Source organism: Oryza brachyantha, chromosome 1, assembly GCF_000231095.2.
Source record: "Oryza brachyantha chromosome 1, ObraRS2, whole genome shotgun sequence".
Lineage (NCBI taxonomy): Eukaryota > Viridiplantae > Streptophyta > Magnoliopsida > Poales > Poaceae > Oryza > Oryza brachyantha.
In genome coordinates, this window is record NC_023163.2 from 16,995,419 (window position 1) to 17,020,636 (window position 25,218).

Below are 25,218 nucleotides of genomic sequence, written 5' to 3' on the forward strand. Positions count from 1 at the left end.
TCTTCTTGACATTGACATGAATGTTTCATACTGAATTCAGTTCTTTTAAGACAAAAAAATGGGGTTGGGATGTCGGAAATTTGTCGTTCTAGTACAAAGAACAAGTACATGAAAGGACTTAGGAGTTAGGATCTTTGCATGGGCAGAGTCTTGGCAACTCGTCAGCCTGAAAGGACCGTCCAATGTCAGGTTGTGTGCATGGATGAATTTGTTAGAGCCGACCATAGGTCCATAGTCGCAATTGGCTCATGTTTTATTATATTACTCCATTCTGGTGTTTTGCAACCCTTAATGGCATCAAGGACACACTAGGCTTGTAAGTTAGCTCATCATGAAGCTAATTAATGGCCTCCTGATGACATAGTTAGTCTGTTTCTGGCCAATCATGAGATGGATATAGTTGTATACTGATCAAGTTGTCCTTGCTCCTTAGGGGAAAAGAAATATCTTGGCATCTATTTAAGCAGCTGGATGCTCAGTTGTTCTGCACAGCCTTAACCAATTCCAATTCCAGTGTAAGTACTGCTCAGATAGCGGTTAGCTCTGGATTCAGTTGGGTTGCATCATCCTACATAAACAACTTTACCTTTCTTATTCTTTTTATGTTTGTCAGCATCATCTTAATTAGTCACTTGGGCATGTTATTCCCATCATATTCTTTGCCTTCGAAGATTCTGCTGAAAAACTGCCATGTACAATTCATTACACCTTTTTTGTTCAGGAGATTGTGTTTAAAATCATTGTTGCTCCTGAAAATCATTGGGTAATTCCACCGTGGAATTCTTACTAGTTCATCAAGTTGTAGCTTTAAATTGAGATGTAAATGCTTTTATTTTAGTTCATCAGGTAATGAGCTATTCAGTCAGTGAGTCAATGTCTATTACTGTATTTGGTTGGTGGATACCTTAAAAAAGTGTAGGTCACCATAATATGCAGGCAAACATTTTTTTAGAGAAGTTATTCAGGAAAAATTAGCAAAAAAAAGAAGAAGTGAGTCTGACACGTGGACCACAAGACTAAGCAAGTGTAGGAAAAAGATACTACTACCTCCATCCCGAAATAAGATCGTTTTTTAGTTTTTTGATATAATGTTTTAACTCTTTGTCTTATTTAAAATTTTTTTGCGATTAATATTTTTATTCTTACTAGATGAAAAAACATGAATAATACTTTATGCGTGACTAATTTTTTTAAGTTTTTATATAAAATTTTCAAATAAGACGAATTGTCAAACGTTAAACACGGAAAAAAAAATGAAGTTGTGTGACGGTGAACTAAACATTTTCTATACAAGTTTGGCAGGATTAAGGTTGGCACTGTTAGTCACGTGCTGATGTGCCATCTCTAGATGATAGTATCTCGATTCTTTTTTCTCAGTACTGATCTATTGATTCAAGCCTGTATACTGAACACTGAACACTGGTGGATGCAGTTTTCATTCTAGTCAGTTCTAGGAAGGATTAAACTGCCCTTTTTTTTTGATAAATTAGCCCTTTTAGCAAACTTATTGCTAAATTAGCACTCGAAAAAAACTTTATCAAAAATTGACTGTTAGGTCAGTGCCAATTTAGCCGGCGCTGAAATCCTGAAGAGTAGCGTCAAGTTCAGCGATACTGAATGACTGCCAGCGTGGACGGCGAGTCAATCTCCCGTCGATGTGGCAGGGTCTCAGCGCTGACCTAAAAGGGCCAATTTATCACAACAGAACAAGCATTTCTTCTTGCAGAGTGTCTTGAAACCTCATTCTTCAGTAGTCGTACTGGACATTTCTCACCGTCCAGTTTTCACTGAACAACTATAAGAATCAATCAATTTTTCAGATTCCAGCAAGAACAAAGAAGAGAGGTGAGAAGAAGCTAGGCATATCATGGGCAACCTGCTGTGCTGCGTGGAGGTGGAGGAGTCGACGGTGGCGATGAGGGAGCGGTTCGGCAAGTTCGACGGCGTCATGGAGCCCGGCTGCCACTTCGTGCCGTGGTTCCTCGGCCTTCAGGCGCGCGGCCCCCTCTCCCTCCGCCTCCGCCAGCTCGAGCTACGCTGCCAAACCAAGACCAAGGTCTTCTCTACCAAAACAGATCCTCTAACTTACCGTTCTCTGTATACACACCATCTCCATTTTACAATATAAAACTTTTTAGCATTGTCTAGATTCATATGGATACTAATAAATCTATCTAGACATATATATAAATTATATACATTTATCAATAAAAAATTTAGATAATGTTAGACATTATTACAATATAAAACGGAGGTAGTACTTACTATTCTCTGTATACGTACATATGTGGGGAAATAGTTTTTAACATCCAACTGTGTACTTGCATATCATAAAAAAATATAAAAATATTTGACAAGATAGATAAATATGATTTGTATACTCCACAAACATACAAGTTTATTTAACTTCTACAAGTTGTGGGCAAAAAACAAACAAAACTAAGACTAACTATACATATATTCATAATTGTTTTTGTTACTTTTACTACCGCTTTCAGAAGTTGAATTTAAACTTGCATGTATAACTCATATTTATATATCTTATCAAATTTTTTTCATATCTTTATATGACTATTTAGATAACATGCAAACAACGGGTGAATATTATACATCCGTGAGCTTCACACTGAATGGATCCACGTATCAGTATCAGTGATCTACGTATGCTAGAGAACAGGAAGTGAGACGAGTCTCGTCCCACATCTACACACTTGGCATTTTCCTAGATAGTACAATTAATCCAAAGCTTGCTTAAATATCTCGTGTGTATTATTTTGGTGTTAATTTGTGCAGGACAATGTGTACGTGACTGTTGTTACGCATGTTCAGTACCGTGTTCTTGCCGGCAAGGCGAGCCATGCGTTCTACACGCTCACCAACACCAGGTCCCAGATCCAGGCTCACGTCTTCGATGGTAATCGCTTCTCTTCATTGCTACTCTACCATGTTCAGCTAAGCACGTAAATAGATACTTATTTCACTTTGATACTTACTGTCATTTATTATAATAACGTTAAAAATAGTTAGCTTAAATATATAACAATAGGTATAGGTAAGCCTTAAAAATACTTTAATAATATATATATATATATATATATTAATTTATTGTATATATTATAATAGAAAAACATAGTTAAAAGATAATAGTAAGTGTAGATACTGTATCGTTGTTAAACGATAAGAAATTATTAAACCGGGGAATTAATTTGGTTAATCGTGTTGCGTGGGCCATGCAGTGCTGAGGGCGAGCGTGCCGAAGCTGACGCTGGACGAGGTGTTCGAGAAGAAGAAGGACGTCGCGGAGGCGCTGGAGGAGGAGGTGGCGGAGGCCATGGCGCCGTACGGCTACGAGGTGGCGCGCGCGCTCGTCGTGGACGTGGAGCCCGAGGAGGGGGTGATGCGCGCCATGAACGAGAGCCGCGCGGCCGGGGAGCGGGCGGCGGCGGAGCGCGGCGCGCGGACCAGGCGGGCCGAGGGCGACGCCGAGGCCGCGTACCTGGCGGGGGTCGGCGCCGCGCGCCACCGCCAGGCCGTCGTCGACGGCCTCAGGGCCTGCGTCGTCGCGTTCTGCGCCGCCGTGCCGGGCGCCACGCCCAGGGAGGTCATGGACATGGTGCTCGTCGCGCAGTACTTCGACACCATGAGGGAGATCGGCGCCGCCGCAGCCGCCGCGGCCGCGTCGTCCGGGTCAGGGTGCTCGTCGGCGGCGCTCCTCCCGCACGGCCCCGCCGCGGCGCGCGACGCCGTGGCGCAGATCCGCGACGGGCTGATCCAGGCCGCGCAGCCTCCTGCCGCCGCCGCCGCTGTTGGCCATTCATTGGCAGTAGCCAGCGTTTGCGAAGGTATTACAGAAGAGTAGTTTACTGGGTTGCCTATACTGTCTCACTGCTAGGTCTTGGGTGATTTGCCATCCTCCCGGACGTCGCATTCTCAAATGACACTTTCTTCGTGTTTAACTATTTGTCATCCGTCCTATAGATTTTTATTGATTCAGTGCCACTTTTGCTTAGTTTTATAGAATTATAGCTATATAGGATCTTTTATCTTGATAATAATTATTTTCTAATTATTAATTTAAATTTAAAATTTTATAATTATATTTTTACATGGAAACCATTTACCTATATTCTAAATTGTACTTGTTCATCAACTCTTTTCTACATAATATTTAATTTATAATTCAAATTTCAGATACTTCTAAATTGTATTTATATATTGAAAATTATTGCAAATAAAACAATTGATATTAAAATTCATATTGAGGGAAGAGTCCATCTATAAATATAATTTGTAAACAACTAAAATTTTAGTGAATCAGATTAGAAATACAATTTAAGATTTAAAAATAAAAAAAGGTCCATGTGTAAATTAAAAGAAAAGGTCAATATATAAATAAAATTTAGAAATATCTAGAATTTAAATTATAAATTAAATATTACATAGGAAAGACTTTATAAACAAGTATAATTTAGAATATAGGTAAATGAGTTCCATGTAAAAACATAATTTAGAAAATTTTAAAATCAAATTAACAATTAAAAAATAATTATTATCAAGCTAAAAGATCCTGTATAGCTATAATCCTATAAAACTAGACAAAAATGACATTGAATCAATAAAACCTATGAGACCAATGACAAATAGTTAAAGTTCACGAAGAAAGTAGTATTTGAGAATACGCCTCCCGGGAGGATGGTCATCCGAAGTCCCCTCACTGCTCACTTGCTCAGTGTGCAATGATGCAGATGGTTAGTTACTGGTAATCTACTATGTAATGTACTGTATCTCGGTCCTCTTGGATGTGTACAAGTGGTTTGGATCAAGGTAAATTTCATGCACTGCTGCTCTCTCTTTGCAAGTTGCATCTGCTGGGATGTCAAAACTTAAAGAGCATCTTTCCCATTCTTCAGGAGCTACATGAGGTATAAGAGCAAGTTTAATAGTATAGTCAACTACTAGTTCTAATTTATCTATAGTTAATTAAATAGTTAATTTATACAATAGTTATATACAAAACATCAATACATGATCTCACATGTCATATATACACTCTATCTTGGAGTATGTGTATAGCTAGCTACAAATTAGTAGCCTACCTCTCTTCTCTCGGCTTTCTTATCTCTTTAAAATATACTTATAGTCGGCTTATAGCCTGCTATTCTACCTGCTCTAACTGTTTTTTATGTAAAATTGATATCATACTAAGAAGTACTAAATTTTACATAGAAAATAGTAATACTTCCTGGTACTTCTACAAGGATAGTAAAATTGCTCAAAACTTAATATTGCTCAAAACTTAATGTTCCATATTAGGCATGTTTGGAACTCGTCACACATGTCTATAATAACTGCCCTCGTGTGTATTTATAATTTATACGCAATTGCAAGTATTCTTTTTTCTAATCCAATCCACTAGAGAAAGCGGAGAAGAGAATTGGAGATACACGTTGTTTCTCATATCCAATATATTCACCAAAAAGAAATAACTGAAATTATTCAATGACATCAAAGTGTACATATTCAATTAGTACTTTATTCGCAAAAGAGTGATTACATTTTTTTAATAACTAAATAGGACATTTACCTTACAAAATTTGGTGTGATCAAAAATATATACTACATCCGTCTCTCATATTGTACGACATTTTAGTCATTGTACGACATTTTAGTTTTGACTAGACTCATTTATTGACTAATGCATATAATTTGTATATATGTTTAGATGCATTAGTATTTATTCATATAAACATAGATAAAACGAGAAAGTTTTACCTTATAAAATGGAGGACTAACTGGCATTACTAAACATAGCCACAGCGGTAATACAGGTCAATTAATGCATAAACTCTCCGAAAAATGTCCATTATTTAACCATACAGAAATTACAGAAAGGAGATACATTTCAGAGTTCTGATTATCCGGACACATCCCAGTGCATGATGGAAACCAGATCGAGGATGATAAAGATGAGGAACACAATGATATCTCCATCATATTTGGTAGTAATCATCAATAGGTCTCAAATCACCCAAAATTATTAACAACAGGCGCCAAAGATAAGAATATGTAGCCAATGCTAACAGTTGCCTAGGGTAATGGTGGGAAAATAAGACTTCAAGATCAAAATGATGCCACAAAGACAGCTGTGGCCATGTTTTTTCCATGTTATTCAAATCCATATGAACTGAAGAAAAAATCCTAGGATGCAAAACATATGGTATCTCAATGCTTGAGCACCAAGGACAAACCAACTTTCGTGCTCTTCTCAATGGCCTTGGTATCAACCTCACCAGAGATGGTGATTAGTGACTTGGGACGCCATTCATGCTGGACGAGCGCACTGGCCATGCCATAGTTGTTGAAGCGAGCCTTTACTGTTGTGTGAGGATCCAATGAGTGTTGAGACCCAAAGATGAGTGTGCTCTCATTCCTTGAGAAACTGTGGGACAGCTCAGCTCCTACGGCAGTGTTTGAATGATGTTTTACCAAGTGGTAGTAGGACGTGGTCAAGGTATCACCATGATTGTTCCTGGACAGGATTAATAAGGTCACTTACCAAACTGAATACTTTAATACAGGAGTGGATAACCACTACAAGCAGTAAACAAACAAATATTATCCAGAATCCGTTTCTTGATCAGAACTTGGAAGTAATGTGCAGTGCAACTATATAATACATGGTAAGGAAACAAAGAATCAATACTTACAGATGCATAGAGGCAATAAGTTCTGAATTAGTTAGACTCAATGCAGCATTGTACTTTGTGAAATTGCTAGTGGCTGTATCAAATGCAACATCAACACCAACTGAGAGTTCTTTGCTTCCAAAGACACCAGAAAGGTTAACCATAGGGTTGGAATTCAGACCAACACTTGCATTGATGCCCGCATATTCATGTAGGTACTGGAGTTCAAGCTGTTAAGGCACCCAAAATATAATGTTTAACCTCAATGCTCATCATAGTGGATTGTTTCAAAACAAAATAACCAAATGGAGTGATGCTGAAAAATACCTTCCCTGACCTCTGGTCTGGAACTACCAAACTAAGAATTGATTTCAACCCTGGAGTTCCAAACTCATCAACTGTGACTGTTGTCAAAAGCTGGCAGATATTAAGATTCATCAGCAACTCATGTTTATGATGGAAGAACTACAGTATCATCATAAACACGGAATGTAAAAGAGAGAAGTGGGGACTTACATCTGACTCTGAGTTTGCTTTGACATCAACAGTCAAGTTCTTGTTCTTAAGCTGGGTGTGGAGCTCGCCAAAGACAGACTCATTTTTCCTTGTTCCTGCGGCAGTGACTGCCTGCAGGTAAAACCAAAATCATCAACATGAAAAGCACAAATTCTATATGCAGACATATGCTGAACCACAACTGCACTGAATTACTGATTATCTATCCATCTCCTCATCAAACGGTACATAACCAAAAAAGAAAATGATATATTGTTGCATGGAAGATGCCGAATTGCCTATTGCGCTTTTATACAAAAAAATTCAGTCGCAATGTAACAGTAATAAATATATCCCCTAAGAGATATTTTGCAGTGTTTGGAAGGTATTAAAGGTACCTCCACTGTAAAGAAATACCAACTGTTCTTCATTTTAAAGTGGATATACATGTAAGCACATATAAAACATTTCAGCCATTGATGTTTTCTCATGTTGGGCATCTCAGCCCTGAATTTAAATCTTATAATCGTAGAACTGCAGATCCTAAACATGAGATTCGTCCAACATTCTATTGAACCCTAATCGTAAAATGTTTCGTTCAAAAAAAAGATGGGGGCGATCCGCGGCTCCACGGTGGCAGCTAATGAAATCACCAGAAGCGATCGGCCCGCGGATACGTTCCGTACCATAGAAATTTCACCCGAGAAAGGAGAAATGGTAATGTGGTGGAAGTGGATGAATCATGAACCGGGGCGTGCGAGAGAGAGAGAGAGAGAGGATACTCACGACGCCCTCGCTGGTGCAGGTGGTGAGGGTGAACTTCTGGTGCGTCCCGTAGTCCTTGTACAGCAGATCTGCGCCGGCGCCCGCCCATCACAGCGTCAGAGAGGTCGAGCAGCCACGGCGAGGAGGAAGGAGCCGAAGAGGAGAAAAGAAGTAGGAGAGGCGGCGGCGCCTACCTCTGGTCTTCTTGCCGATGTCGGCGTAGAGCCCGGGCGCCATGGCTGCCGAAGGCGGCGAGGGGGGATCGAGATCGCGGCGGCGGAGGAGGCGCGGGTGGGGGAGAAGGGGAGGCGGCGGCTCTCCCAGTTAAAATGGAGTCGCTCGCTGGCTGCAGATCTCGCCTCTTTTTTTCTTCTTTTTTTTTTCTCCGTGTCGCGTGTCGTGTGCTTCGTGCGGAGCGAGCGAGCGGGCGGGCGGGGTCAGGCTGCCGGTGGGGCCAGGATGTCAGTGGGGCCCGCATCATTGGACGCCGCCTGGGCGTGTGGTGTGGTGGGTGGGGTGGCAGGCATCCCTTCTTTCGGGCACGTAGGTTTGTTCTATAATAATTTTATTTCTATTTATGTCTAACTATTTGTCTTATTTAAAATATTTAAAAAAAATTAAAAATATTAATTATAAAAAAATTTAAATAATATAAAGAGTCAAATCAGAAGACAAGCAACCTGGTAAGGTAATATGGCACAACCGATTAGGACACATAAGTCATAGGGGCATAAAAATTCTAGCAAACAAAAACTTGTTGCCAAAGGTGAAGACGGTAGAGATGAGCTTTTGTGACATTTATTAAAAAACTGAAACATGATTTTATTTTAGAACGTGGGTAGTAGGTTTTTTATTTTTTTAAATATTTTTAATAAATAATTTTATTACTAAAACTTAGAGAAAAATATGTTTATTATGCCAACTTTTTGCCACGCTGTATTGGTGGCGTGACAGGATAACGCTGCCACACAACCTGGTTGACGTGACAGGTTTGCCATGTCACCGGCATGGTAATCCTACCCTGTCAAAAATTCTATGTGGCAGAGTAATTTTGACACGTCAATATTGGTGCCATGGCTAAAAGATTTATACCGCGGAAATATTTTTCACCAAGGTTTAATAATAAAATTATTTATTAAAAAAGTTTAAAAAATAAAAAAAATCGGGTAGCTGCGGGTGCGTAATAACTGAAGGCTTGGTTTGCCAAGCATGACGGTTTGTCAGTTGAGAGAATGGGAGGATGTGGGCCCGTGCTGGAGGCCCGGTGCCAATTTTCCGGCCGAAATCTTGTATCCTCGTGGAAATTACAGTATTCAACTGAACGGAAGTCCTGAATTCCGTGATTTTCTCATTTAACTGTTTTTTTGTCCGAGAGCATCTTTAAGAGATGTCTAAAATTGATCTCTAAAACTAAATTTTAGAAATTAGATTAAAAAATATATCTCCAACAGATTATCAATGCATTTCTAATATTTACTCATGTCTAAAATTACCTTAATTGTATCCTAAATTTGGAGCAAAAATATAAGTTTCTAATAAAGGTTATTTATTTTTAAATTTCTGTTGAAGTAGTGTATAATTTTTATGCCTAATTTTTTTAGATGAATCTAATATAAGTTTTTGGATGACAAAATATTAGCATTCTCTTAGAGATGCTCCAATGACCGTGATTTTCTACGTATGAAAGAAATGATACGTGGGTAGATTTAGTTGTTTCTTAAAAAAAATGTTTTCTATGAAATTAGTTACATAGCTCTTGTGTATAGGGAATACTCAACCGGTGTGATTTAATATGTGGCTATTCAGATTTAATTAGTTTTTAATATTAAGAAGTTTAAAGGGCAATAGCAAAATTTACAATGAGACCACCACTATCTTAATATCTTCTTTTAAATAAGTATAGGTAACTGTTTTAGTTGGAAGTTATGGAAAATGTTAAACCAACTCGACAGATTCTGTAGCTGCATGAAAGACTAATGGATTAACAATTCTGTAGCTGCCAGCTTACCCAGATGACTTCAACTAAAAGAACAGTTTGACATTGTTAACGAGAATGCCTCAGAAGGTAAAGCATGTAGAACAGGGAATTGCACAGCAAGAGTTTTTTAGATAAAATTGAACAAAAATATTGAGAGAGCAGGATAACGGTCCATGCAATACAACTTTTGCAACTCAATTCACTACACATAGAGTTCCAAATCAGTTACGAATCTAACCATTGTGATGTATGATAAAGACTAATGGATTAACAGTTAGCTGCCAGCTTACCCAGATGACTTCGACTAATAGCATCTCCAAGAGATGTCTAAATTTAATCCCTAAAACTAAATTTTAGGAATTAGGCTAGAAAATATATCTCCAACAGATTACCATATACATTCATAATACTTACAGGACTAAAATTAGCTCACTTGTATTCTAAATTTGAGGACAAAAATATGTGTTTCTAATACAAGTTATTCATTTCTAGATTTATGTTAGAGCAGTGTATAATTTTTATGCCCAATATTGTTTTAGATAAACCCAATACAAGTTTTTGAAAAGTAAAATATGATACTCTAAAAGAACAATTTGACATTGTAAACGAGAATACTCATCACTTTGATAGATAATCAATCGCCAACCCTTACTATTTTACTAGCCTTATAAACCAAAACTGTCTGTTCTTTGTTCTCAAAAAGCCATTTTTCAACGAATGTTGTACACCAGCTCATCGCACCTGCAAGCATGCAAAAAATTGCCTGGGTTAATTTGGTGCACCATGAGTCTATGAACAGAGCAACAGTTCCGATCAACAAATAATACTCCTTGTATAACTACTTGTTCTGACTATTTTGCTTTTAAGAATTGTGGATATGTAATACATTGGTGTCCATCTTCCGTAATGAAAAATCTGCTTAGGTATGGTTTGCACATTGCAAGATTCCAGCTACACATCCAATTTTGCACCAAACCTATAGCAAAAGCTTATCTTTGTATTTGCATTTAAATTCTACAAACTTTTTGCAAACTCTCCAGCAAATGAACTTCTATGCTCCCATGCTGTAGCAATCTGATTCTGATCTAATGACGGAACCACTTCATAGATGCTACTCCCTCCGTCCCATTTCCAAACTTACTCTATCAGGCCGGTGAAGGTTTCAGGCTTGAAACAATCTAGTGAATTTGCACCAAGGATTTATAAAACCCAGGAATAAGAATGGTTCAAATGTGTTGTTTGATGTTCCTTGAAAGGAAGAATCAGAGGTATTTGGAGAGAGAGAGACACATAAGAAGTTGGTCCTCATGGTAGAAATCCTCCAAAAATCATGTGAAATGAGGTAATTATACCTCACGGTACAAATCCTGTGAAATTGAGGTGATATGAATTTCACAGGAATTTACTTAGTAGCCCATTACTTTGTTCCAAAGGGGCATGTAGGAAAAGTTGCCTTAGCTTCAAAATTCTTTTATATTTTTGCATCATTTGATCAAATTCGTAAATAGCCAACAGCACCCAAGAATTTGTGTGAAACTCACTGCAATAAAACAAAACCATTAGATATGATGCGATCCAAGAAGCTAACTTGACAATATTAGAGCTCGTATCCAGAATTTGCTAATTATCGATCTAGCCTAACAAAGTTAATTGAACGATGAAATTGCTAATCTAGTGAAGTATTCACAAGTTATTGTCCACAAACGCAAATTGCTGCGAGAGCTCACTCGGACATCGTCGTCGGCGCCGCCTGCTCGTCGTCGTCCCGTTCGACATCGTTGTCCTGTTCCTTGCCGGGCAGCCCAGCCAACTCCTCGAGCTCCTTCCATGGCCCGTCAAAGCGGGCGGGGAACTTCTTGCGCAGGCCGACCACCACCCGCCTCGCCGCCCGCCGCTTGCCGGCATCCCTGAGACCTCGCACCAGCGTGCGCACCGTGCCCAGGTCGGCCGCCTGACTCCGCTTCATCGCCTCGTACAACACGTCGACCGCCTCCGACCATCTACCGGGCTTGCACAGCGCCGCAACCACGCACGTGTACGTTGCGTAGTCCGGCGCCAACTTGTCCGCTCCAGCCGCCGCGGCGCTCCCCTTCTCCAAGCTCCTGTACACCTCCAGCATCTCGTCCACCCTCCCGTGCCGCGCCATCGCCCGCATCAGCCCGTTGTAGGAGCCGATGTCCGGCCGGAGCCTCGCATCCTCGCGCATGGCGCGGATCAGCTCCTTGACCTCTTCCACCGTGCCGCTGGTGGCCTTGTAGGTGATCCTGATGTTGTGGGCGACGACGTCGGGGATGATGCCGCGGTCGTCGACCATCTGGCTCCACAGCTGCTCGGCGCGGTGGGGCTGACGCTGCTTGTAGTAGGAGTTGATGATGCTGGTGAAGACCTGGATGGATGGCGGCGGGGACTCTCGCTGGAGGAGGTGGATGGCGGATTCGGCGCCGGAGGCGATGCACAGGGCCTTGGCGTGGATGGTTTCCGTGGCGGCGTCGCGCGGGACGGAGGGGTTCGCCTCGAGGAGGGACGGCACCAGCCCGACGAGACGGCGGTGGCGGTGGCGAAGGAGCGGAGCCAGCAGCGCGTTGAGGTGGGCAGCGGTGGGCGACGGGAGGGTGCCGAGGAGCGCGGAGGCGCGGTCAGGGAGGCCCAGCCACGAGAGGGTGGAGATCGCGGCGACGGAATGGGACGTCACGTGCGGCGCGAGGACGGCGTCGATGTCGGTGAGGCGTCCCGCGCGAGCGAGGCTGCGAAGGTGGTCAAACGAGACGGGGAGTTCGGTGGGTCCGGCGGGCCTGGTGACGGTGCACATGAGGAGGCGCCCCGGCGCGGAGAGGACGGCGGCGGCCATGGCAGGGACGCCGCCTGGGAGCTAGATCGACCTCCGATTTGGGTGCTAGGGTTTATACTTTTAGAGGAGGCTGCAGCGACTGAACTTGCGTTGCGGACGACCCTGCTCTTGCTTGGGCTTGGGCAAGAAACCGGTTTGATCCAGATGCTGGATATCTGCCAGGGTGGATCTCAGGTGGGAAAAAGTTCACCGAGCTCCCTCAATTTAACTTAGAGTTTGTCTTATGTCTTTAAACCCTAAAATCAGAAATATAAATCCCTAAATTTGTATAAATCATTTAATAAACAGAAAATCTTTACGACGACGTTCAGTCTAGGTACGAGACAGTTAACGACGTCTTTAATTTAATATAAACCGATATCTTTGTATAGCCTTCTTCTCCCGACACCCTCGCGCACACAGCCCCACATATCAATTCTCTTCATAGATAGGACAAAAATCAACATTGGCAATGCTTCAGCGGTGGACAAATCCCCCACACTGGCGATGCAGCCCACCCTCCGATGACATCCTCGCCACTCTGGCACCGCTCCTTAGTTATTAAAACCTGACACCTTAGGTATCCAGTGATACATGCTAATACTTTCGATATTATGCGATACCGCTTAGAACCTAATAGATTGATACATGCTGACACCTTCCGATATCTTTTGGTATCATCTTATACCTGTTGATACCAATCGGTATCACTAGGTTTCCATATGAAATCAAGTGATACCTAATGATACTTGCTGACATTATATGGTACCACTTTAGAATCATATGATACCGCTTGGTACCACCTGGTACCATGTGATACATGTATGTTTTTGAGCTTCCCTTGTCGCGCAACGCTATGATACCAGATGATACCAACTGGTATCATACCAGTGGTCCGGTATTTTTTGGTATCATTTGATACCTGTTGATATTAATCGGTATCATTCAGGTTTTCATATGAAATTAAGTGATACCTAATGATACCTACTGATACATGCTGACATCATATGATACCACTTAGAACCATATTGTACCGCTTAGTATCACCTGGTACCATGTGATACCTGTATGATTTTTAGCTTCCTTGTTGCGCAGCGCTATGATACCAGATGATACCAACTGGTATCATACCAGTGGTATCATCTGGTACCAGCTACGTGTTGGTACGTGAGGCGCATCTGAGCATGAAGGTGGTGGAGGTGTGCGACACGCGGTGGCGAGAGCATGGCGTGGTGGCGCGTAGCGCGACGTCAGCGGAGGCGGGCAGACGATGGCGTACACGGGCACCAGATTTTCTCCTCGCAAAGATGTGCACGTAGCCACGTTGTTCTACACCGTTATGACTATGTTTTAATTGGTGCAGTCTACACGTAAAACTTTGGGGTCTTGTGATGTAACGTGCGGTACGTACCATCAAGCCGAAGCAAACGCGACCTGGAGCGCGTCGAGCCGGCGACAAGCACGTGGCTACCCAAACGTGACGTGGCGCCAAACTGTGCGGCGGCCTCCCGGGCGACGCCACACTCATCTTCTGCCCAAGCCTGAGTAGCTCGACGACCAGCTTCTCCGCGTGGGGCCCGTCGAACATGGCCACCCGCCGCGCGCAGACTCCACGCGGTTTCTCACATAATTTGTTCCGTGCATCGACGGGATCCCGTCCTGTAGCGTTCCTCATTAATAAAGGTACTCGATAGTATTGATTTAATTTTTGACTGGTTTTGCTGACGTGACATACAGTGGATCCCACGTGTTTTTTTGTTTTTTTTCTCTCCAGCCGGCTCATGCTGGGGCAGGTGGCCATGCACCCGGTCATGTACTCTGTCTTGTTCATCGGCGTCACGTACGCTAGCAAGTTGTAGTCGACGATATTGGGGTGGTTGTCCTCGTCGGAGACATGGAACCACGAGTCAGAGACGTCCCACCACCACGTGCTCTGCTTGTCCATCGACCAGGACATGGTGTTGTAGCACCACGTGTTGATGTCATTGCAGACGTGCGCCTGCCCACAGCGGAGGATGACGTCTGCGACCTCGTACTCCAGCAAAACTGTAGAAGAGGACTTCTACAGTAGGTGTCGTTGCCGGTGAGGTTGCACGGGAGCCCAAAGGTGACGTCACCCTCGCCCGTGTAGAGGTAGCAGTCGTGGCCGATGCCGAACTGGTAGAGGATGTCCACGCTTGTGGCGGAGCCCCGCAGAGTCGGCAACGCCCAAGGCAGCGGCGGCTCGCGGTGTGGGGCGGCGATGGCCGAGGCATCGGCGGGGCAGGTGGTGGCAGCTTGCAGCGGCCCGTGCAGGCGGCGTGCGACGGAGCCCGGTGGGGACGGTGACGGCCGAGGCAGCCGACAGCGACGCTGCAGGATTTGTCGCTCGTGTCCAATATGCTCGACACCGTTGCGTCCTCACCGCATTCTCCGTCCTCTCTCTGCACCGCCGAGCAGTTGTTGTTGTCGCTTCCCGCTGCGACCCTGTTGTCCTGCCTCTACTCAGGGGTGTTTGTTTCTGCATGCTTATTTTTAATTCCTAGTCATATCGGATGTTTGGACACTTATTATAAAAAATAAACGTAAATTATTAATAAAATCTCTTCATAATCTTGGACTAATTCGCGAGACGAATCTAATAAGCATAACTAATCCATGATTAGCCTATGTGATGCTACAGTAACCATTTGCTAATTATAGATTAATTAGTCTTAAGAAATTTGTCTCACGGATTAGCTTTTATTTATAAAATTAGTTTTTTATTAGTCTATTCAATACTTCAAATTAGTGTTTAAACATTTAATATAACATAGGGATAAAAAGTTTAATCCCACCTAAACAAACCCTCGAGCTCGTCCGCCTTGCAAGTGAGAAGTCGGCTCTCGGCACCGTCCTCGATGCCTTCCACGGTCGACGCCGCCGCTGGTGCCACCGACCACCGCCTATGCCCAGCCTGCCAGCCACCGTTGCCCGCCCCAGCCCGTGCCACAGCCCATCGACCGCACCGCACCTCAGCCTGCACACCCCTAGCCCGTCGGCCACCGTAGCCCGCACCACACTGTAGTATGTGCCCCGGTCCACACCATGCGATCGCTCCACCCTCCAGCCTGCCGTCGCGTGTGTCCGCAGCCCAAGAGAGAGGAGAGGAAAAATAGAGAGAGAGAAGAGCCTGTAGAAAAGAAAAGACAAGAAGAAAAAGAGAAAAACCTCACATGTGGGGTCCACCATATGCCACGTTAGCGAAACCGAGTAAAAATTAAGTCAATACTGTCAGGGAACAATTTTTTTGAACGGTTTATGTGAGTTTAGGGGTATATATTTTTGTTTTTGGAGTTAAGGGACCCCAGACAAACTCGACGTTAAGCGGAGAGATCTCCGATGAACTTATTCCTCTCGGGTGCTTCTAGGGTGGTAGACCAAATCATTTCTCAGGATGGGACGAGATAAAACCTTCTTTGAAAACTGCTCCCAGGACTGACCCATTAGGCCACCTCCAACAATAAAGATAGCATACTATCTCTAAACATTCTAAAAGACAACTTATTTAATGGTTTAGCTCTTAACAAATAGCTCATAATATAAATGACCCCACAATTTGTACTCACTTAACATTAAAATATGCGCAAGAGACTATCTCTTGATTAAGAGCTTTTATCCCTCTTCTATTAAAAAATTATACAGTTATCTTATAGATAGCTTATAGATACCCATTGGAGGTGACCTTAATGTATATCGGGCTTTGATTCTCCCTCTATTTATTGTTTGACGGTGTTGAAATTTATATATAATTATTAATTATTTTATTATGGTTTAATTTATTATTATAGGTACTTTAAATATAACTTATAATTTTGTATATTTGAATAAAAATTAAATAGACGAACATCCAAAATAGATCTTAAAATCAACAACGGACAGAGAGTATTTCAGATCGGACTGAAAGAATTTACTTGGTGGATTAGCAACAAAAATAACCCCCTCGTCCAAAAATTTGTTGATTAGGTTAGCCATCAAATTAATTTGGTTAGTTTTCGTGAATTTTATGTAAAATAACTCGTAATCAATTAATTATTTGCTAATGATCCATCTCTTATTTTCTTATTCTCTCTCACTCATCTGAAATGTCTTCCATAGATCATCTTCTGAGATTTATTTATCTCAAAGGAGAACAAAAAAATGAGAAGTGTGACAACGACTGTGAAGGGTACACGAAGTATGCGAATATGCGATATAGACAAACACACAGGACTGAAAACGATGCAAGCAAAACCAGGCAGAAAATTGCAGGTACACCCCATGGCGGCGCGGCGTGCTCTACAATGACTTGAGGGCGGCGGGGCCTCCGCCTCCGGCGGCGGTGGCGGTGGCCTGGAGCAGGCCGTCGCGGACCTGCGCGGCCATGTCGCGGACGGCGCTGGGCCCGTGCGGGATGAACACGGTGGACGACCTCGACGTGGCGCCGATGTCGCGGATGGTGTCGAAGTACTGCGTGACGAGCACCATGTCCATGACGTCCTTCTCGTTGGGGACGAACCGCTTGAGCCCCTCGACGATGGCCTGCCGCTGCCTGGCCACCCCGACGCCGGCGAGGTACTTGGCCTCCGCCTCCCCCTCGGCGCGCTTCACCTGCTGGATCTTCTCCGCCTCGGCGCGCTCCGCCGCCGCCACGCGCAGGCGCGCCGCCGCGTTGATGTCGTTCATGGCGCGCTTCACCACCTCGTCGGGGACGACGTCCACGATCAGCGTCTGCACGATCTCGTACCCGTACATGGTCATCGCCTTCGCCAGCTCCTCCTCCACCGCCTGCGCCACCTCCTTCTTCTGCCCGAACACCTCGTCCAGGTTCATGTTTGGCACGCTCGCCCTTATCACTGCAACGACAATTTTGCTCTCGACCACTCATTTCTACTGGGAGGTGTTTCTCGGCTCTCTATTAGTATTGGTAGGTTAATTAATCTAAATCATTTATTTTTTTCTAATCTAATGGATTAAATCTATTTATACTATCACAGCAACTAATGACAGTAATAGTAGTTTAATGTTAAATCAACCGTCGAGATTTTTATATAGATAATAACAACGCTAGCAGAATACTACCAGTAAAGAGTATCGGTCAAGCTCTTTTATTGGTGATCATCGTGAACTCATCAATTAAACGGGTTAAAACCCTTCTACTCTCTCATCAAAAAAACAATAACACTGACAGTAGAATACGATCGTAGAGAGCAACGTGACGATTCAAGTTGTCATAGAAAGAAGTCAAAATCTGGTTAACTGTAAGCTCGATCGTTTATACTGCCAGTAGAAAACACGGTAAAAATGAGCTTGAGATTGGTGATGGTGGTGGTGGTGGTTATACCGTCGAAGACGTAGGACTGGATTTGGGCGCGGGCGTTGGTGAGGCGGTAGAAGGCGTCGTAGGCCTTGTCGGCGAGGGCGCGGTACTGGACGGAGGCGACGACGGTGACGAAGACGTTGTCCTTGGTCTTGGTCTCGCACCGGACGTCGAGCTGCTGGACGCGGAGGGAGAGGTACCCGGCGACGCGCCGGCCCACGCACCACGGCACGAAGTGGCACCCGGGCCCCAGCACGGCGTCGTACCGGCCCCACGACTCGCCCACCGCCACCGTCGACTGCCCCACGCACGCGCAGCACAGCGCCTGCGCCGCCTCCGCCGCGCAGCTCGCCGTCGTCCCCGACGACGACGTCGCGCCGCCCATCCCCTCGATCAACTCTAACTCCCCTGGATGGATCGGCGCGTGTTGCTACTACTAAAGTACTAATCTTGACAAGTGGAGTAGCTTAGAGTATTTTACCAGCAGTTTTATGTTTGTGGAGCAAGGAGGGGATTCTTTGGCTTCTTTAGGAAGAAAGCAAATAACATACTCCTCACTCCGTTTCAGATCTAAGGCCTTGTTTAGTTCCTATATTTCTTTTAAAAAACATCACATCGAATTTTTGGACATCTAAATAAAACATTAAATATAGATGAACCAAAAAACTAATTGCACAGTTACAGAAGAAATCTTGAGACGAATCTTTTGAGCCTAATTAGTCTATGATTAGCCATAAGTGCTACAGTAACCAACATGTGCTAATGACGGATTAATTAGGCTCCAAAGATTCGTCTCGTGGTTTCCAGGCTAGCCGTTAAATTCATTTTTTCATTCGTATCCGAAAACCCCTTCCGACATCCGGTCAAACATTTGACGTGGCATTTCTCCCAAAAATTTTCTCAATCTAACACCTCCTAACTTTTTTGGTTATCATTCGTCTTATTCAAAAAATTATGAAAATATCGTTTATTTTGTTTGTGACTTACGTTATTATCAAAAAGAACTTTAAACACGACTTGTTATTTTTTATATTTGTACTAAATTTTTAAATAAGACGAATATCAAACATTATAACTAAAAAAGTCAAATATCTTATATTATGAAACGGTTAAATGAAAAAATAATTTGCGGCTAAAATTTATATATATATATTCTCAGCGATTAAAAGCTTATGCTAGAAAATAAACTTCGGTAAAAAACTCTAAAATTAACTCTAAATTTAAGGTTAAAAATACTTATAAGTATAATACAAACGAAAGATATGTGCGAAGCTCCAGAAAGAGCAGAGTTTGACCGGCAAGATAAATAAAAACAGACAATTATAAACTACAGCAAGTAACCTCCTCCTAATTGAAGTCTTAATTAGCATCGGGTCTGAACTCTGAAGTCTCTAAACAGAGGAATTAATTAACGAGTTGGTCAGAATATCGAACTCGTTGACACAACATATATCCCCAGTTTCAAAACATAAGAATTTAATACTCCCCATTTCAAACATAAGATGTTTTGTGTTTTTTTTCTATATTCATCTATAAGTATGCACCCATGTTGGTATGGAATAGATGAATATAAGAAAAATCATAACATATGAATATAAAAAACAAATATTAGAACTTAAAACAGAGATAATAAGGTTTAATCATTTTTCTATGGTATATCATTTCTAGCATTATTCACACGGTATGTCTCCAGTCAACTATTTTCATTTAAAAATTCCACATATTTTATCTCCATGTATACTTCTATCACATCCCATTCATTTCTCTTAGTAACAACAACATGATTTTTTTCTCAATCCATAATAAACAATCTAAAAATACTTATATTTTAGAAATTTCTCATTCTTAATCATACTAAACAATATAAAAATACTAACGTTTTAGAATAAAGAAACCTATATTTCATAGAACGTAAGCAACGGTAATCTATTGATTCATTCAATGCGTTTTCAAAGTACTAATGAGATAAAATTAATGCAATGGGTTGGAACCAAACGCACGGCAGTGTGGCGTCGTAGTCAAAAGTCCTGATCTACGAACCAAACGAGACGCATGAACCTCAACATCTGTCTCCGTCGATTCGGACGTCAAGAACCGGCGACCGCGGCTCACAGCGGCTTCCACTGTATTACTGTGGATGTCAGAATAAGAGGTCTTCTGTTAGATGGCACAATGTTTCTTTTCCCTTTTTTTTTTGGCAGTTATCACCGAGGTGAGCTCCATTTTATGGGGTTTCTGGCTTCGTGATATTTTGACATTTTCCAACGCAGACATCAAGGTGGATAATAAGTGCTTTGATAATTACTTGGAGAAGAATAGCAAGCAGTGCTTTGATAATTAGTGGTTTCGCCCTAAAGATCGAGTAGTAAGCATCAATAACGTAAACTTTACAAATAGCTTCTACACTACTCCCCTCCTAAAGACTGGAAACAGGGTTGTTCTCCGGTGGAACGGTGACGCTCTGTTTCATGCCTCGCATCTTTCATTTCACTCGAAGTTTCTTCTCGAACGAGAGAATGAAATCTCGAGATCGAGTGCCAGTAGTGAGCATGCGATCAGAGACATCCTCTTCATGTTTTGTCCACCTCTGAAGATTTGTGACAAACAGTAAACTTTAGAAAGGGTTAGCTAAATGGGCCTGATAAACCAAAAAAATCCTGGCAAATCCAGAGTGTTAGCACCATCTTAAGATTGCCCCCTCTATCTGAATGTATGTAGGGCTTACTGCCTCCTCTCGCTTTGAGGCTATGCACAGAATACTATCATCTCTTCAATTGCCTTGATTGCATCAAGTAAAATGTCAGTAATTTCACTTTGCACTAGTCACCAGGGTAAAAAATCACAATGACCAAATTGATCAATGCTTTTAGCATGCAGGCGTTTTGGTTTAACTGAGTATATCATAGCTGGGGCTTGCAACAACACAAACAATCACCGTTTATACAGCTATATACAAGACCGATTCCGGATTGGAATGCTTAGTCTCTTCTGTCAAAACACAATGCATACCAATCAAATCCAACAGATTGGTTGATACTCCCGAGTCAATAATAGCCAGTCACAAGAGGGAAAAGGGGGGGGGGGGGGTCTGTGTCCGAGCCCCTAAAACCCTGCACCCGCAAGCAGCCTTCAAACACATACAGATATTGCCAGATTACCTTCAGTTTCAAGCTAGGCATCCACCAAGGGCAATCTTAATATCCAATGCAAATACTGGCTGCGACATGCCCCTCTCCCAATATTTTACTTACACAGGGAAAAAAAAGAACATGGTCATCAATTAGTACCAACTCCTGGGATGAATGTTTTAACATTATGTGTGGGTCAACCTCTGTCATAGAGTAGAAAAGCATATGATGTTGCTGTGGTGTGTGGTACTTAAAGTGGTTGTGCTTAGCGGAGGTGTTGTTGTAGCTCCGGCCACCCGTTCAAGATATTACAAGTAACTGCAGTACTCAAGTGTTATATAGATCTCTTACCACTTGTGCTGCAAAAGGCAGCATCTTCTCAGGCAGCATACAAACCAGAGAACAGACAATAGTTAGCTCATGGAACCTCTCACAATGATAGGTCAAAAGCTATTAAAGCGGTCAGAATCCACAAAAGAGAATCAACATTTACATTTCAAACTGCAACGTGATTTTCATGGGGGTAATCCAACCCAAAGACCACTACCAGATGTGCTCCATATAAATGCTGCATGCTGAGACTGCACCTGTTTTGCTGCTATAGAATGTTATGTAATCAGACCAGCAACAACTTCGGTAGATAACTTTTCAATGACAGATGAAACATACCACTGCTCTGTTTAACACAACTCATATCACAGAACAAAATTTACTTGGTCCACTAACAAAAGCTATGGTTAGGTAGCATAAAAGCACCAGTTTTTTAGCATGAAAAAATTGGAAATTACATACTGACCATAGAGAATTGCTCCAATAAATGCATCGCCTGCACCAGTTGTATCTACGAGCTCTTCAGAGGGTATAATTTTGGCAGTACCTAAAAGTAACCTGCCACTGATGGATCCTACCCCATCTGCACTTATTGTCAAATTGACTAAAACAACAAAAGAAGCAGAAACAAATAAATTAGTGAACATATGAAGCCATGAATGATGCCCCAGTCACATAAATTGTACAAGGTTATCTTCGTTAGAACCAAATTATTGAATAAGGTTAATAAGAAGTATCAAATTGATAGTGTTAAGTTACCTTTTTTTCACTGCTGGAAGAATTGCTTCAGCTTGGCTCACATCACTTCATCTCTGACATAAACTTATCGTACTCTGCATCAGCACCATAGGTAGCAGGAGGTTGCTCCATGTTGGAAGGTGGTGGTGGAGGTGGCGCATTGTGAGTGGCCCAAGGTGCACTTGCAATGCTCTGTGAGTGATCAGCACCAGCTGGTGGTGGAGGTGGTGCACTGTGAGCTGCCCAGGGTGCATTTGCGATGCTCTGAGAGGGATCGGCACCAGCTGGGGGTGGAGGTGGTGCACTGTGAGTTGCCCAGGGTGCATTTGCGATGCTCTGAGAGGGATCGGCGCCAGCAGGTGGTGGAGGTGGTGGTGCCTGAACAGGTGTTACTGATGGATAATATGAAGCGTAACCATAAGGAGGTGGAGGGTACATAGGTGGTGCATTTGGTGCACCAGAGGTTCCATATACTGGAGCTGGGACAGGCTGAGTAGGAGCACCAGAACTTGGTGGTGTTACACCAGGAGGGTAGTTCTGCGCCCCATCAGTGGACGGAGAAGTGCCCGGTGGAGGGATTGGAGCTGGTGGTGGTGGATATTGCACATTATACAGGGGTGGTGTAGCTTGGCCTGGTGCAGGAGGTGGAGGATTGTACATGCTAGAACCTGGTGGCGGTGGAGGGTATGAAGCATATGGTGGCGGTTGCCCCCAAGGAACTGGAGCATAGCTCCCTGGAGGTGGTGGTGGTGGTGCCCCCATGTAAGGCTGTGAGGTGTAGCCACCAGCAGCAGGGTCTGCAGGAGGATATGTTGGTGGTGCTCGCATGGCTGGTGGGCCAGGAGGCGCAGCTGGCTGCGGCGGCTTTCCTGCAACTCTAACTGCGATCACTCTCCCTTCAAGATGGTAACCATTCATCGCAGCTATTGCTGCATTAGCCTGCGAGACATCCGAATACTTCACAAAACCATATCCTTTGCTCTGCCCAGTGATGCGATCTTTGATAACCTTCGCCATGACAATCTCTCCAAATTGTGAAAACAAACCTATCAGCCCTGAATCATCCAGCGTGGGTGGCAAGTAGCCAATGTACAGATTGGCCTCATCATACTCCTTGATCCCATTTGGTCCTGCGGCGGCAGCACCACCACCTGCAGCCCATGGCGGGTTACTACCACTAGCAGCACCAGCGCCGCTGCTGCCACCACTCCCACCACTCCCTGTAAGAGCCAACATCGGACCACTAGACTTTGTCACTGACTCAGGTGCGCTCCCACCAAGCTCATTAAGGAAGTTCTGATACTCATCATCCATCTTCTTCCCAGTAGTGCCCCTGACTGGACAATCAATTGTTGGGTGGCCACCATCCCCGCAGACCTTGCACTGTACCTCACTCTTAAACGTCGAAGTCTTGTTAGGGCAAGCATACTGCCGGTGACCTGGCTCCCCACATGTCCTACAAAATTCATCATCCCTAATTGTTCCGTTCAGCGCCGCGAGCTCACGCAGCTGCTGCCGCTTGTGCTCGTTCAGAACCTCATCCACCGGGGTAAGTAGCTTCTCCACCATGCCAGCCGCGGCATCCAACGCCTCCTGCGTCTCAGCCTCGACAAGCACGTGGAGGTCCTCGTTCTCGCTGGGATCCGGCTTCATATCCCTCTTCTGCAGTAGCTTCCCTTCCTTGACACTGCCCTTCCCTCGGATTACAATCTTGGCTCCTGTCTCCTTCTCCATCCGCTTCTGCGTGTTGCCACGGGGGCCGATGATGAGCCCGATAAAGTTGTACCCGGGGAACTCCTTCATGGGGATATAGAGCTTCTTCTGAAGCTTGGGCGGGCGGTAATCGGCGGGGGGCTTGAAGGCGGGGTTGCGGCGGATGAGCTGGGAGATGATCTCCTGCCTCTCCCGGTTGAGGCGCTCCCTGGCGCGGTACTCGCGGGTGTTGATGCGGATGCCGAGGTTGTCGTAGATGGGTTCCGGCGAGGGCGAGCGCGCGCCCTCGGGGCGGTCGTCGAGAGGGAGCCCCGACTGCAGCAGGCGCGAGATCTCGAGGAGGCGCGCGTTGAGGTTGTGCACCTCCGGATCCAGATCGGCGGCGAAGTCCTTCATGAAGTCCGGGAGCGCGATGATGGGGCGGGGCTCCTCCTCGGCCCACCTCGACTTGCGCTTCCGCGCCCCCGCGCCGCCGCCCCCTTCCCCGCCGGAGTTCGCGGCCGACTCGTCGTTCGACTGCTCCCACCGGCTGCGCCGGCGGCGGCGCGAGGAGGACGAGTTGCGCCCCGCGTCCCCGTTGTGGTGCGGCTCGGAGGAGGACTCCCGCGGGGGCTCGGAGGAGGAGGCGTCGCGGGGCGGGTCGGAGGACGGCTCCCGCGACGGGGAGCGGGCTAGGGTTTCGGCGGACGCCATGGCGGCGGCGGCGGCTGCGGCTCGTCGAGCGAAAGCGGTGTGGGGAAATTTTCCACTTCTCGCGAAATTGGGTTTTACACTTTTACGAGCCGCTGCGGAATCGCCAGCTCGTGCGGATTCTTCTCTCCTTTTATTTATCTGGGATATGCGTTTGGTTTCCGGAGGCAACCGTTGTGCTCCGTTTTGGATCGGGCCCTCCACCGGGCTAATGGGCCCACTCTCCACTGCATATCGAAAAGGAAAAAGTTTATAAAGGCTCCCTCAAGTATAGCCTAATGCCCTTTAGTTACGAAAAGGCTAATGCGCGCGCGGTCGCGCCGCACTGCCGGCCCACACCACAGAACATGGCCCATCTACTGTTACGGCCCAACTTGGCTGACACCTTTTTTGTTTTTTTTTCCACTTTACAAATAGGGATTTTAAGTTTATATGTATAAAGTTTACATGTATAAATTTATATCTATATGGATTTTTTATAATATATATATATCTATATTTTTTGTTTATATCTATCTAGATTTTTTATATGGAGAGTTTGTATGTGTGTA

The 25,218-nt window shown here is 44.1% G+C and overlaps 5 protein-coding genes across 5 annotated transcripts; 1 reads left to right on the top strand and 4 right to left on the bottom strand.

Moving 5' to 3' along the window:
• The first annotated feature begins 1,603 nt into the window (after nucleotides 1–1,603).
• LOC102717308 (hypersensitive-induced response protein 1-like) lies at nucleotides 1,604–4,086 on the top strand. Its single transcript, XM_006645984.2, has 3 exons — nucleotides 1,604–2,056; nucleotides 2,794–2,914; nucleotides 3,237–4,086. Exons 1-3 carry the CDS (start codon nucleotides 1,868–1,870, stop codon nucleotides 3,857–3,859), a joined length of 933 nt encoding a protein of 310 aa, XP_006646047.2. The 5' UTR covers nucleotides 1,604–1,867; the 3' UTR covers nucleotides 3,860–4,086.
• Nucleotides 4,087–5,833: 1,747 nt separating this feature from the next.
• On the bottom strand, nucleotides 5,834–8,341 carry LOC102717579 (mitochondrial outer membrane protein porin 3). The gene is made up of 6 exons (XM_006645985.2): nucleotides 8,141–8,341; nucleotides 7,968–8,035; nucleotides 7,203–7,313; nucleotides 7,014–7,103; nucleotides 6,708–6,916; nucleotides 5,834–6,529 (listed from the first exon to the last, which is right to left on the bottom strand). The coding sequence occupies exons 1-6, from the start codon at nucleotides 8,181–8,183 to the stop codon at nucleotides 6,223–6,225; spliced, it is 828 nt and encodes a 275-aa protein (XP_006646048.1). The 5' UTR covers nucleotides 8,184–8,341; the 3' UTR covers nucleotides 5,834–6,222.
• A 1,760-nt stretch (nucleotides 8,342–10,101) lies between these two features.
• LOC102717859 (pentatricopeptide repeat-containing protein At4g36680, mitochondrial-like) lies at nucleotides 10,102–12,856 on the bottom strand. The gene is made up of 2 exons (XM_006645986.2): nucleotides 11,652–12,856; nucleotides 10,102–10,665 (listed from the first exon to the last, which is right to left on the bottom strand). The coding sequence occupies exons 1-2, from the start codon at nucleotides 12,770–12,772 to the stop codon at nucleotides 10,635–10,637; spliced, it is 1,152 nt and encodes a 383-aa protein (XP_006646049.2). The 5' UTR covers nucleotides 12,773–12,856; the 3' UTR covers nucleotides 10,102–10,634.
• Nucleotides 12,857–16,968: 4,112 nt separating this feature from the next.
• LOC102719432 (hypersensitive-induced response protein 1-like) lies at nucleotides 16,969–18,504 on the bottom strand. The gene is made up of 2 exons (XM_006644256.2): nucleotides 18,093–18,504; nucleotides 16,969–17,604 (listed from the first exon to the last, which is right to left on the bottom strand). The coding sequence occupies exons 1-2, from the start codon at nucleotides 18,451–18,453 to the stop codon at nucleotides 17,048–17,050; spliced, it is 918 nt and encodes a 305-aa protein (XP_006644319.2). The 5' UTR covers nucleotides 18,454–18,504; the 3' UTR covers nucleotides 16,969–17,047.
• A 3,143-nt stretch (nucleotides 18,505–21,647) lies between these two features.
• LOC102719712 (splicing factor-like protein 1) lies at nucleotides 21,648–24,760 on the bottom strand. The gene is made up of 2 exons (XM_006644257.3): nucleotides 22,286–24,760; nucleotides 21,648–22,130 (listed from the first exon to the last, which is right to left on the bottom strand). Exon 1 carries the CDS (start codon nucleotides 24,668–24,670, stop codon nucleotides 22,328–22,330), a length of 2,343 nt encoding a protein of 780 aa, XP_006644320.3. The 5' UTR covers nucleotides 24,671–24,760; the 3' UTR covers nucleotides 21,648–22,130; nucleotides 22,286–22,327.
• Between the last annotated feature and the right edge of the window lie 458 nt (nucleotides 24,761–25,218).

What these genes read in the sequence shown, in the direction of transcription:
- LOC102717308 (XM_006645984.2), top strand. Translation starts at nt 1,868, where the DNA reads ATGGGCAACCTGCTGTGCTGCGTGGAGGTGGAGGAGTCGACGGTGGCG. An exon ending in GCTGCCAAACCAAGACCAAG is followed by an intron (nt 2,057 to 2,793) that starts GTCTTCTCTACC and finishes TAATTTGTGCAG; the next exon opens with GACAATGTGTACGTGACTGT. An exon ending in CCAGGCTCACGTCTTCGATG is followed by an intron (nt 2,915 to 3,236) that starts GTAATCGCTTCT and finishes TGGGCCATGCAG; the next exon opens with TGCTGAGGGCGAGCGTGCCG.
- LOC102717579 (XM_006645985.2), bottom strand. Translation starts at nt 8,183, where the DNA reads ATGGCGCCCGGGCTCTACGCCGACATCGGCAAGAAGACCAGAG. An exon ending in CATCGGCAAGAAGACCAGAG is followed by an intron (nt 8,036 to 8,140) that starts GTAGGCGCCGCC and finishes GCGCCGGCGCAG; the next exon opens with ATCTGCTGTACAAGGACTAC. An exon ending in CAGACCAGAGGTCAGGGAAG is followed by an intron (nt 6,917 to 7,013) that starts GTATTTTTCAGC and finishes GTGCCTTAACAG; the next exon opens with CTTGAACTCCAGTACCTACA.
- LOC102717859 (XM_006645986.2), bottom strand. Translation starts at nt 12,772, where the DNA reads ATGGCCGCCGCCGTCCTCTCCGCGCCGGGGCGCCTCCTCATGTGCACC. An exon ending in GCGCCGACGACGATGTCCGA is followed by an intron (nt 10,666 to 11,651) that starts GTGAGCTCTCGC and finishes GCATGCTTGCAG; the next exon opens with GTGCGATGAGCTGGTGTACA.
- LOC102719432 (XM_006644256.2), bottom strand. Translation starts at nt 18,453, where the DNA reads ATGGGCGGCGCGACGTCGTCGTCGGGGACGACGGCGAGCTGCGCGGCG. An exon ending in CCAGTCCTACGTCTTCGACG is followed by an intron (nt 17,605 to 18,092) that starts GTATAACCACCA and finishes TTGTCGTTGCAG; the next exon opens with TGATAAGGGCGAGCGTGCCA.
- LOC102719712 (XM_006644257.3), bottom strand. Translation starts at nt 24,670, where the DNA reads ATGGCGTCCGCCGAAACCCTAGCCCGCTCCCCGTCGCGGGAGCCGTCC.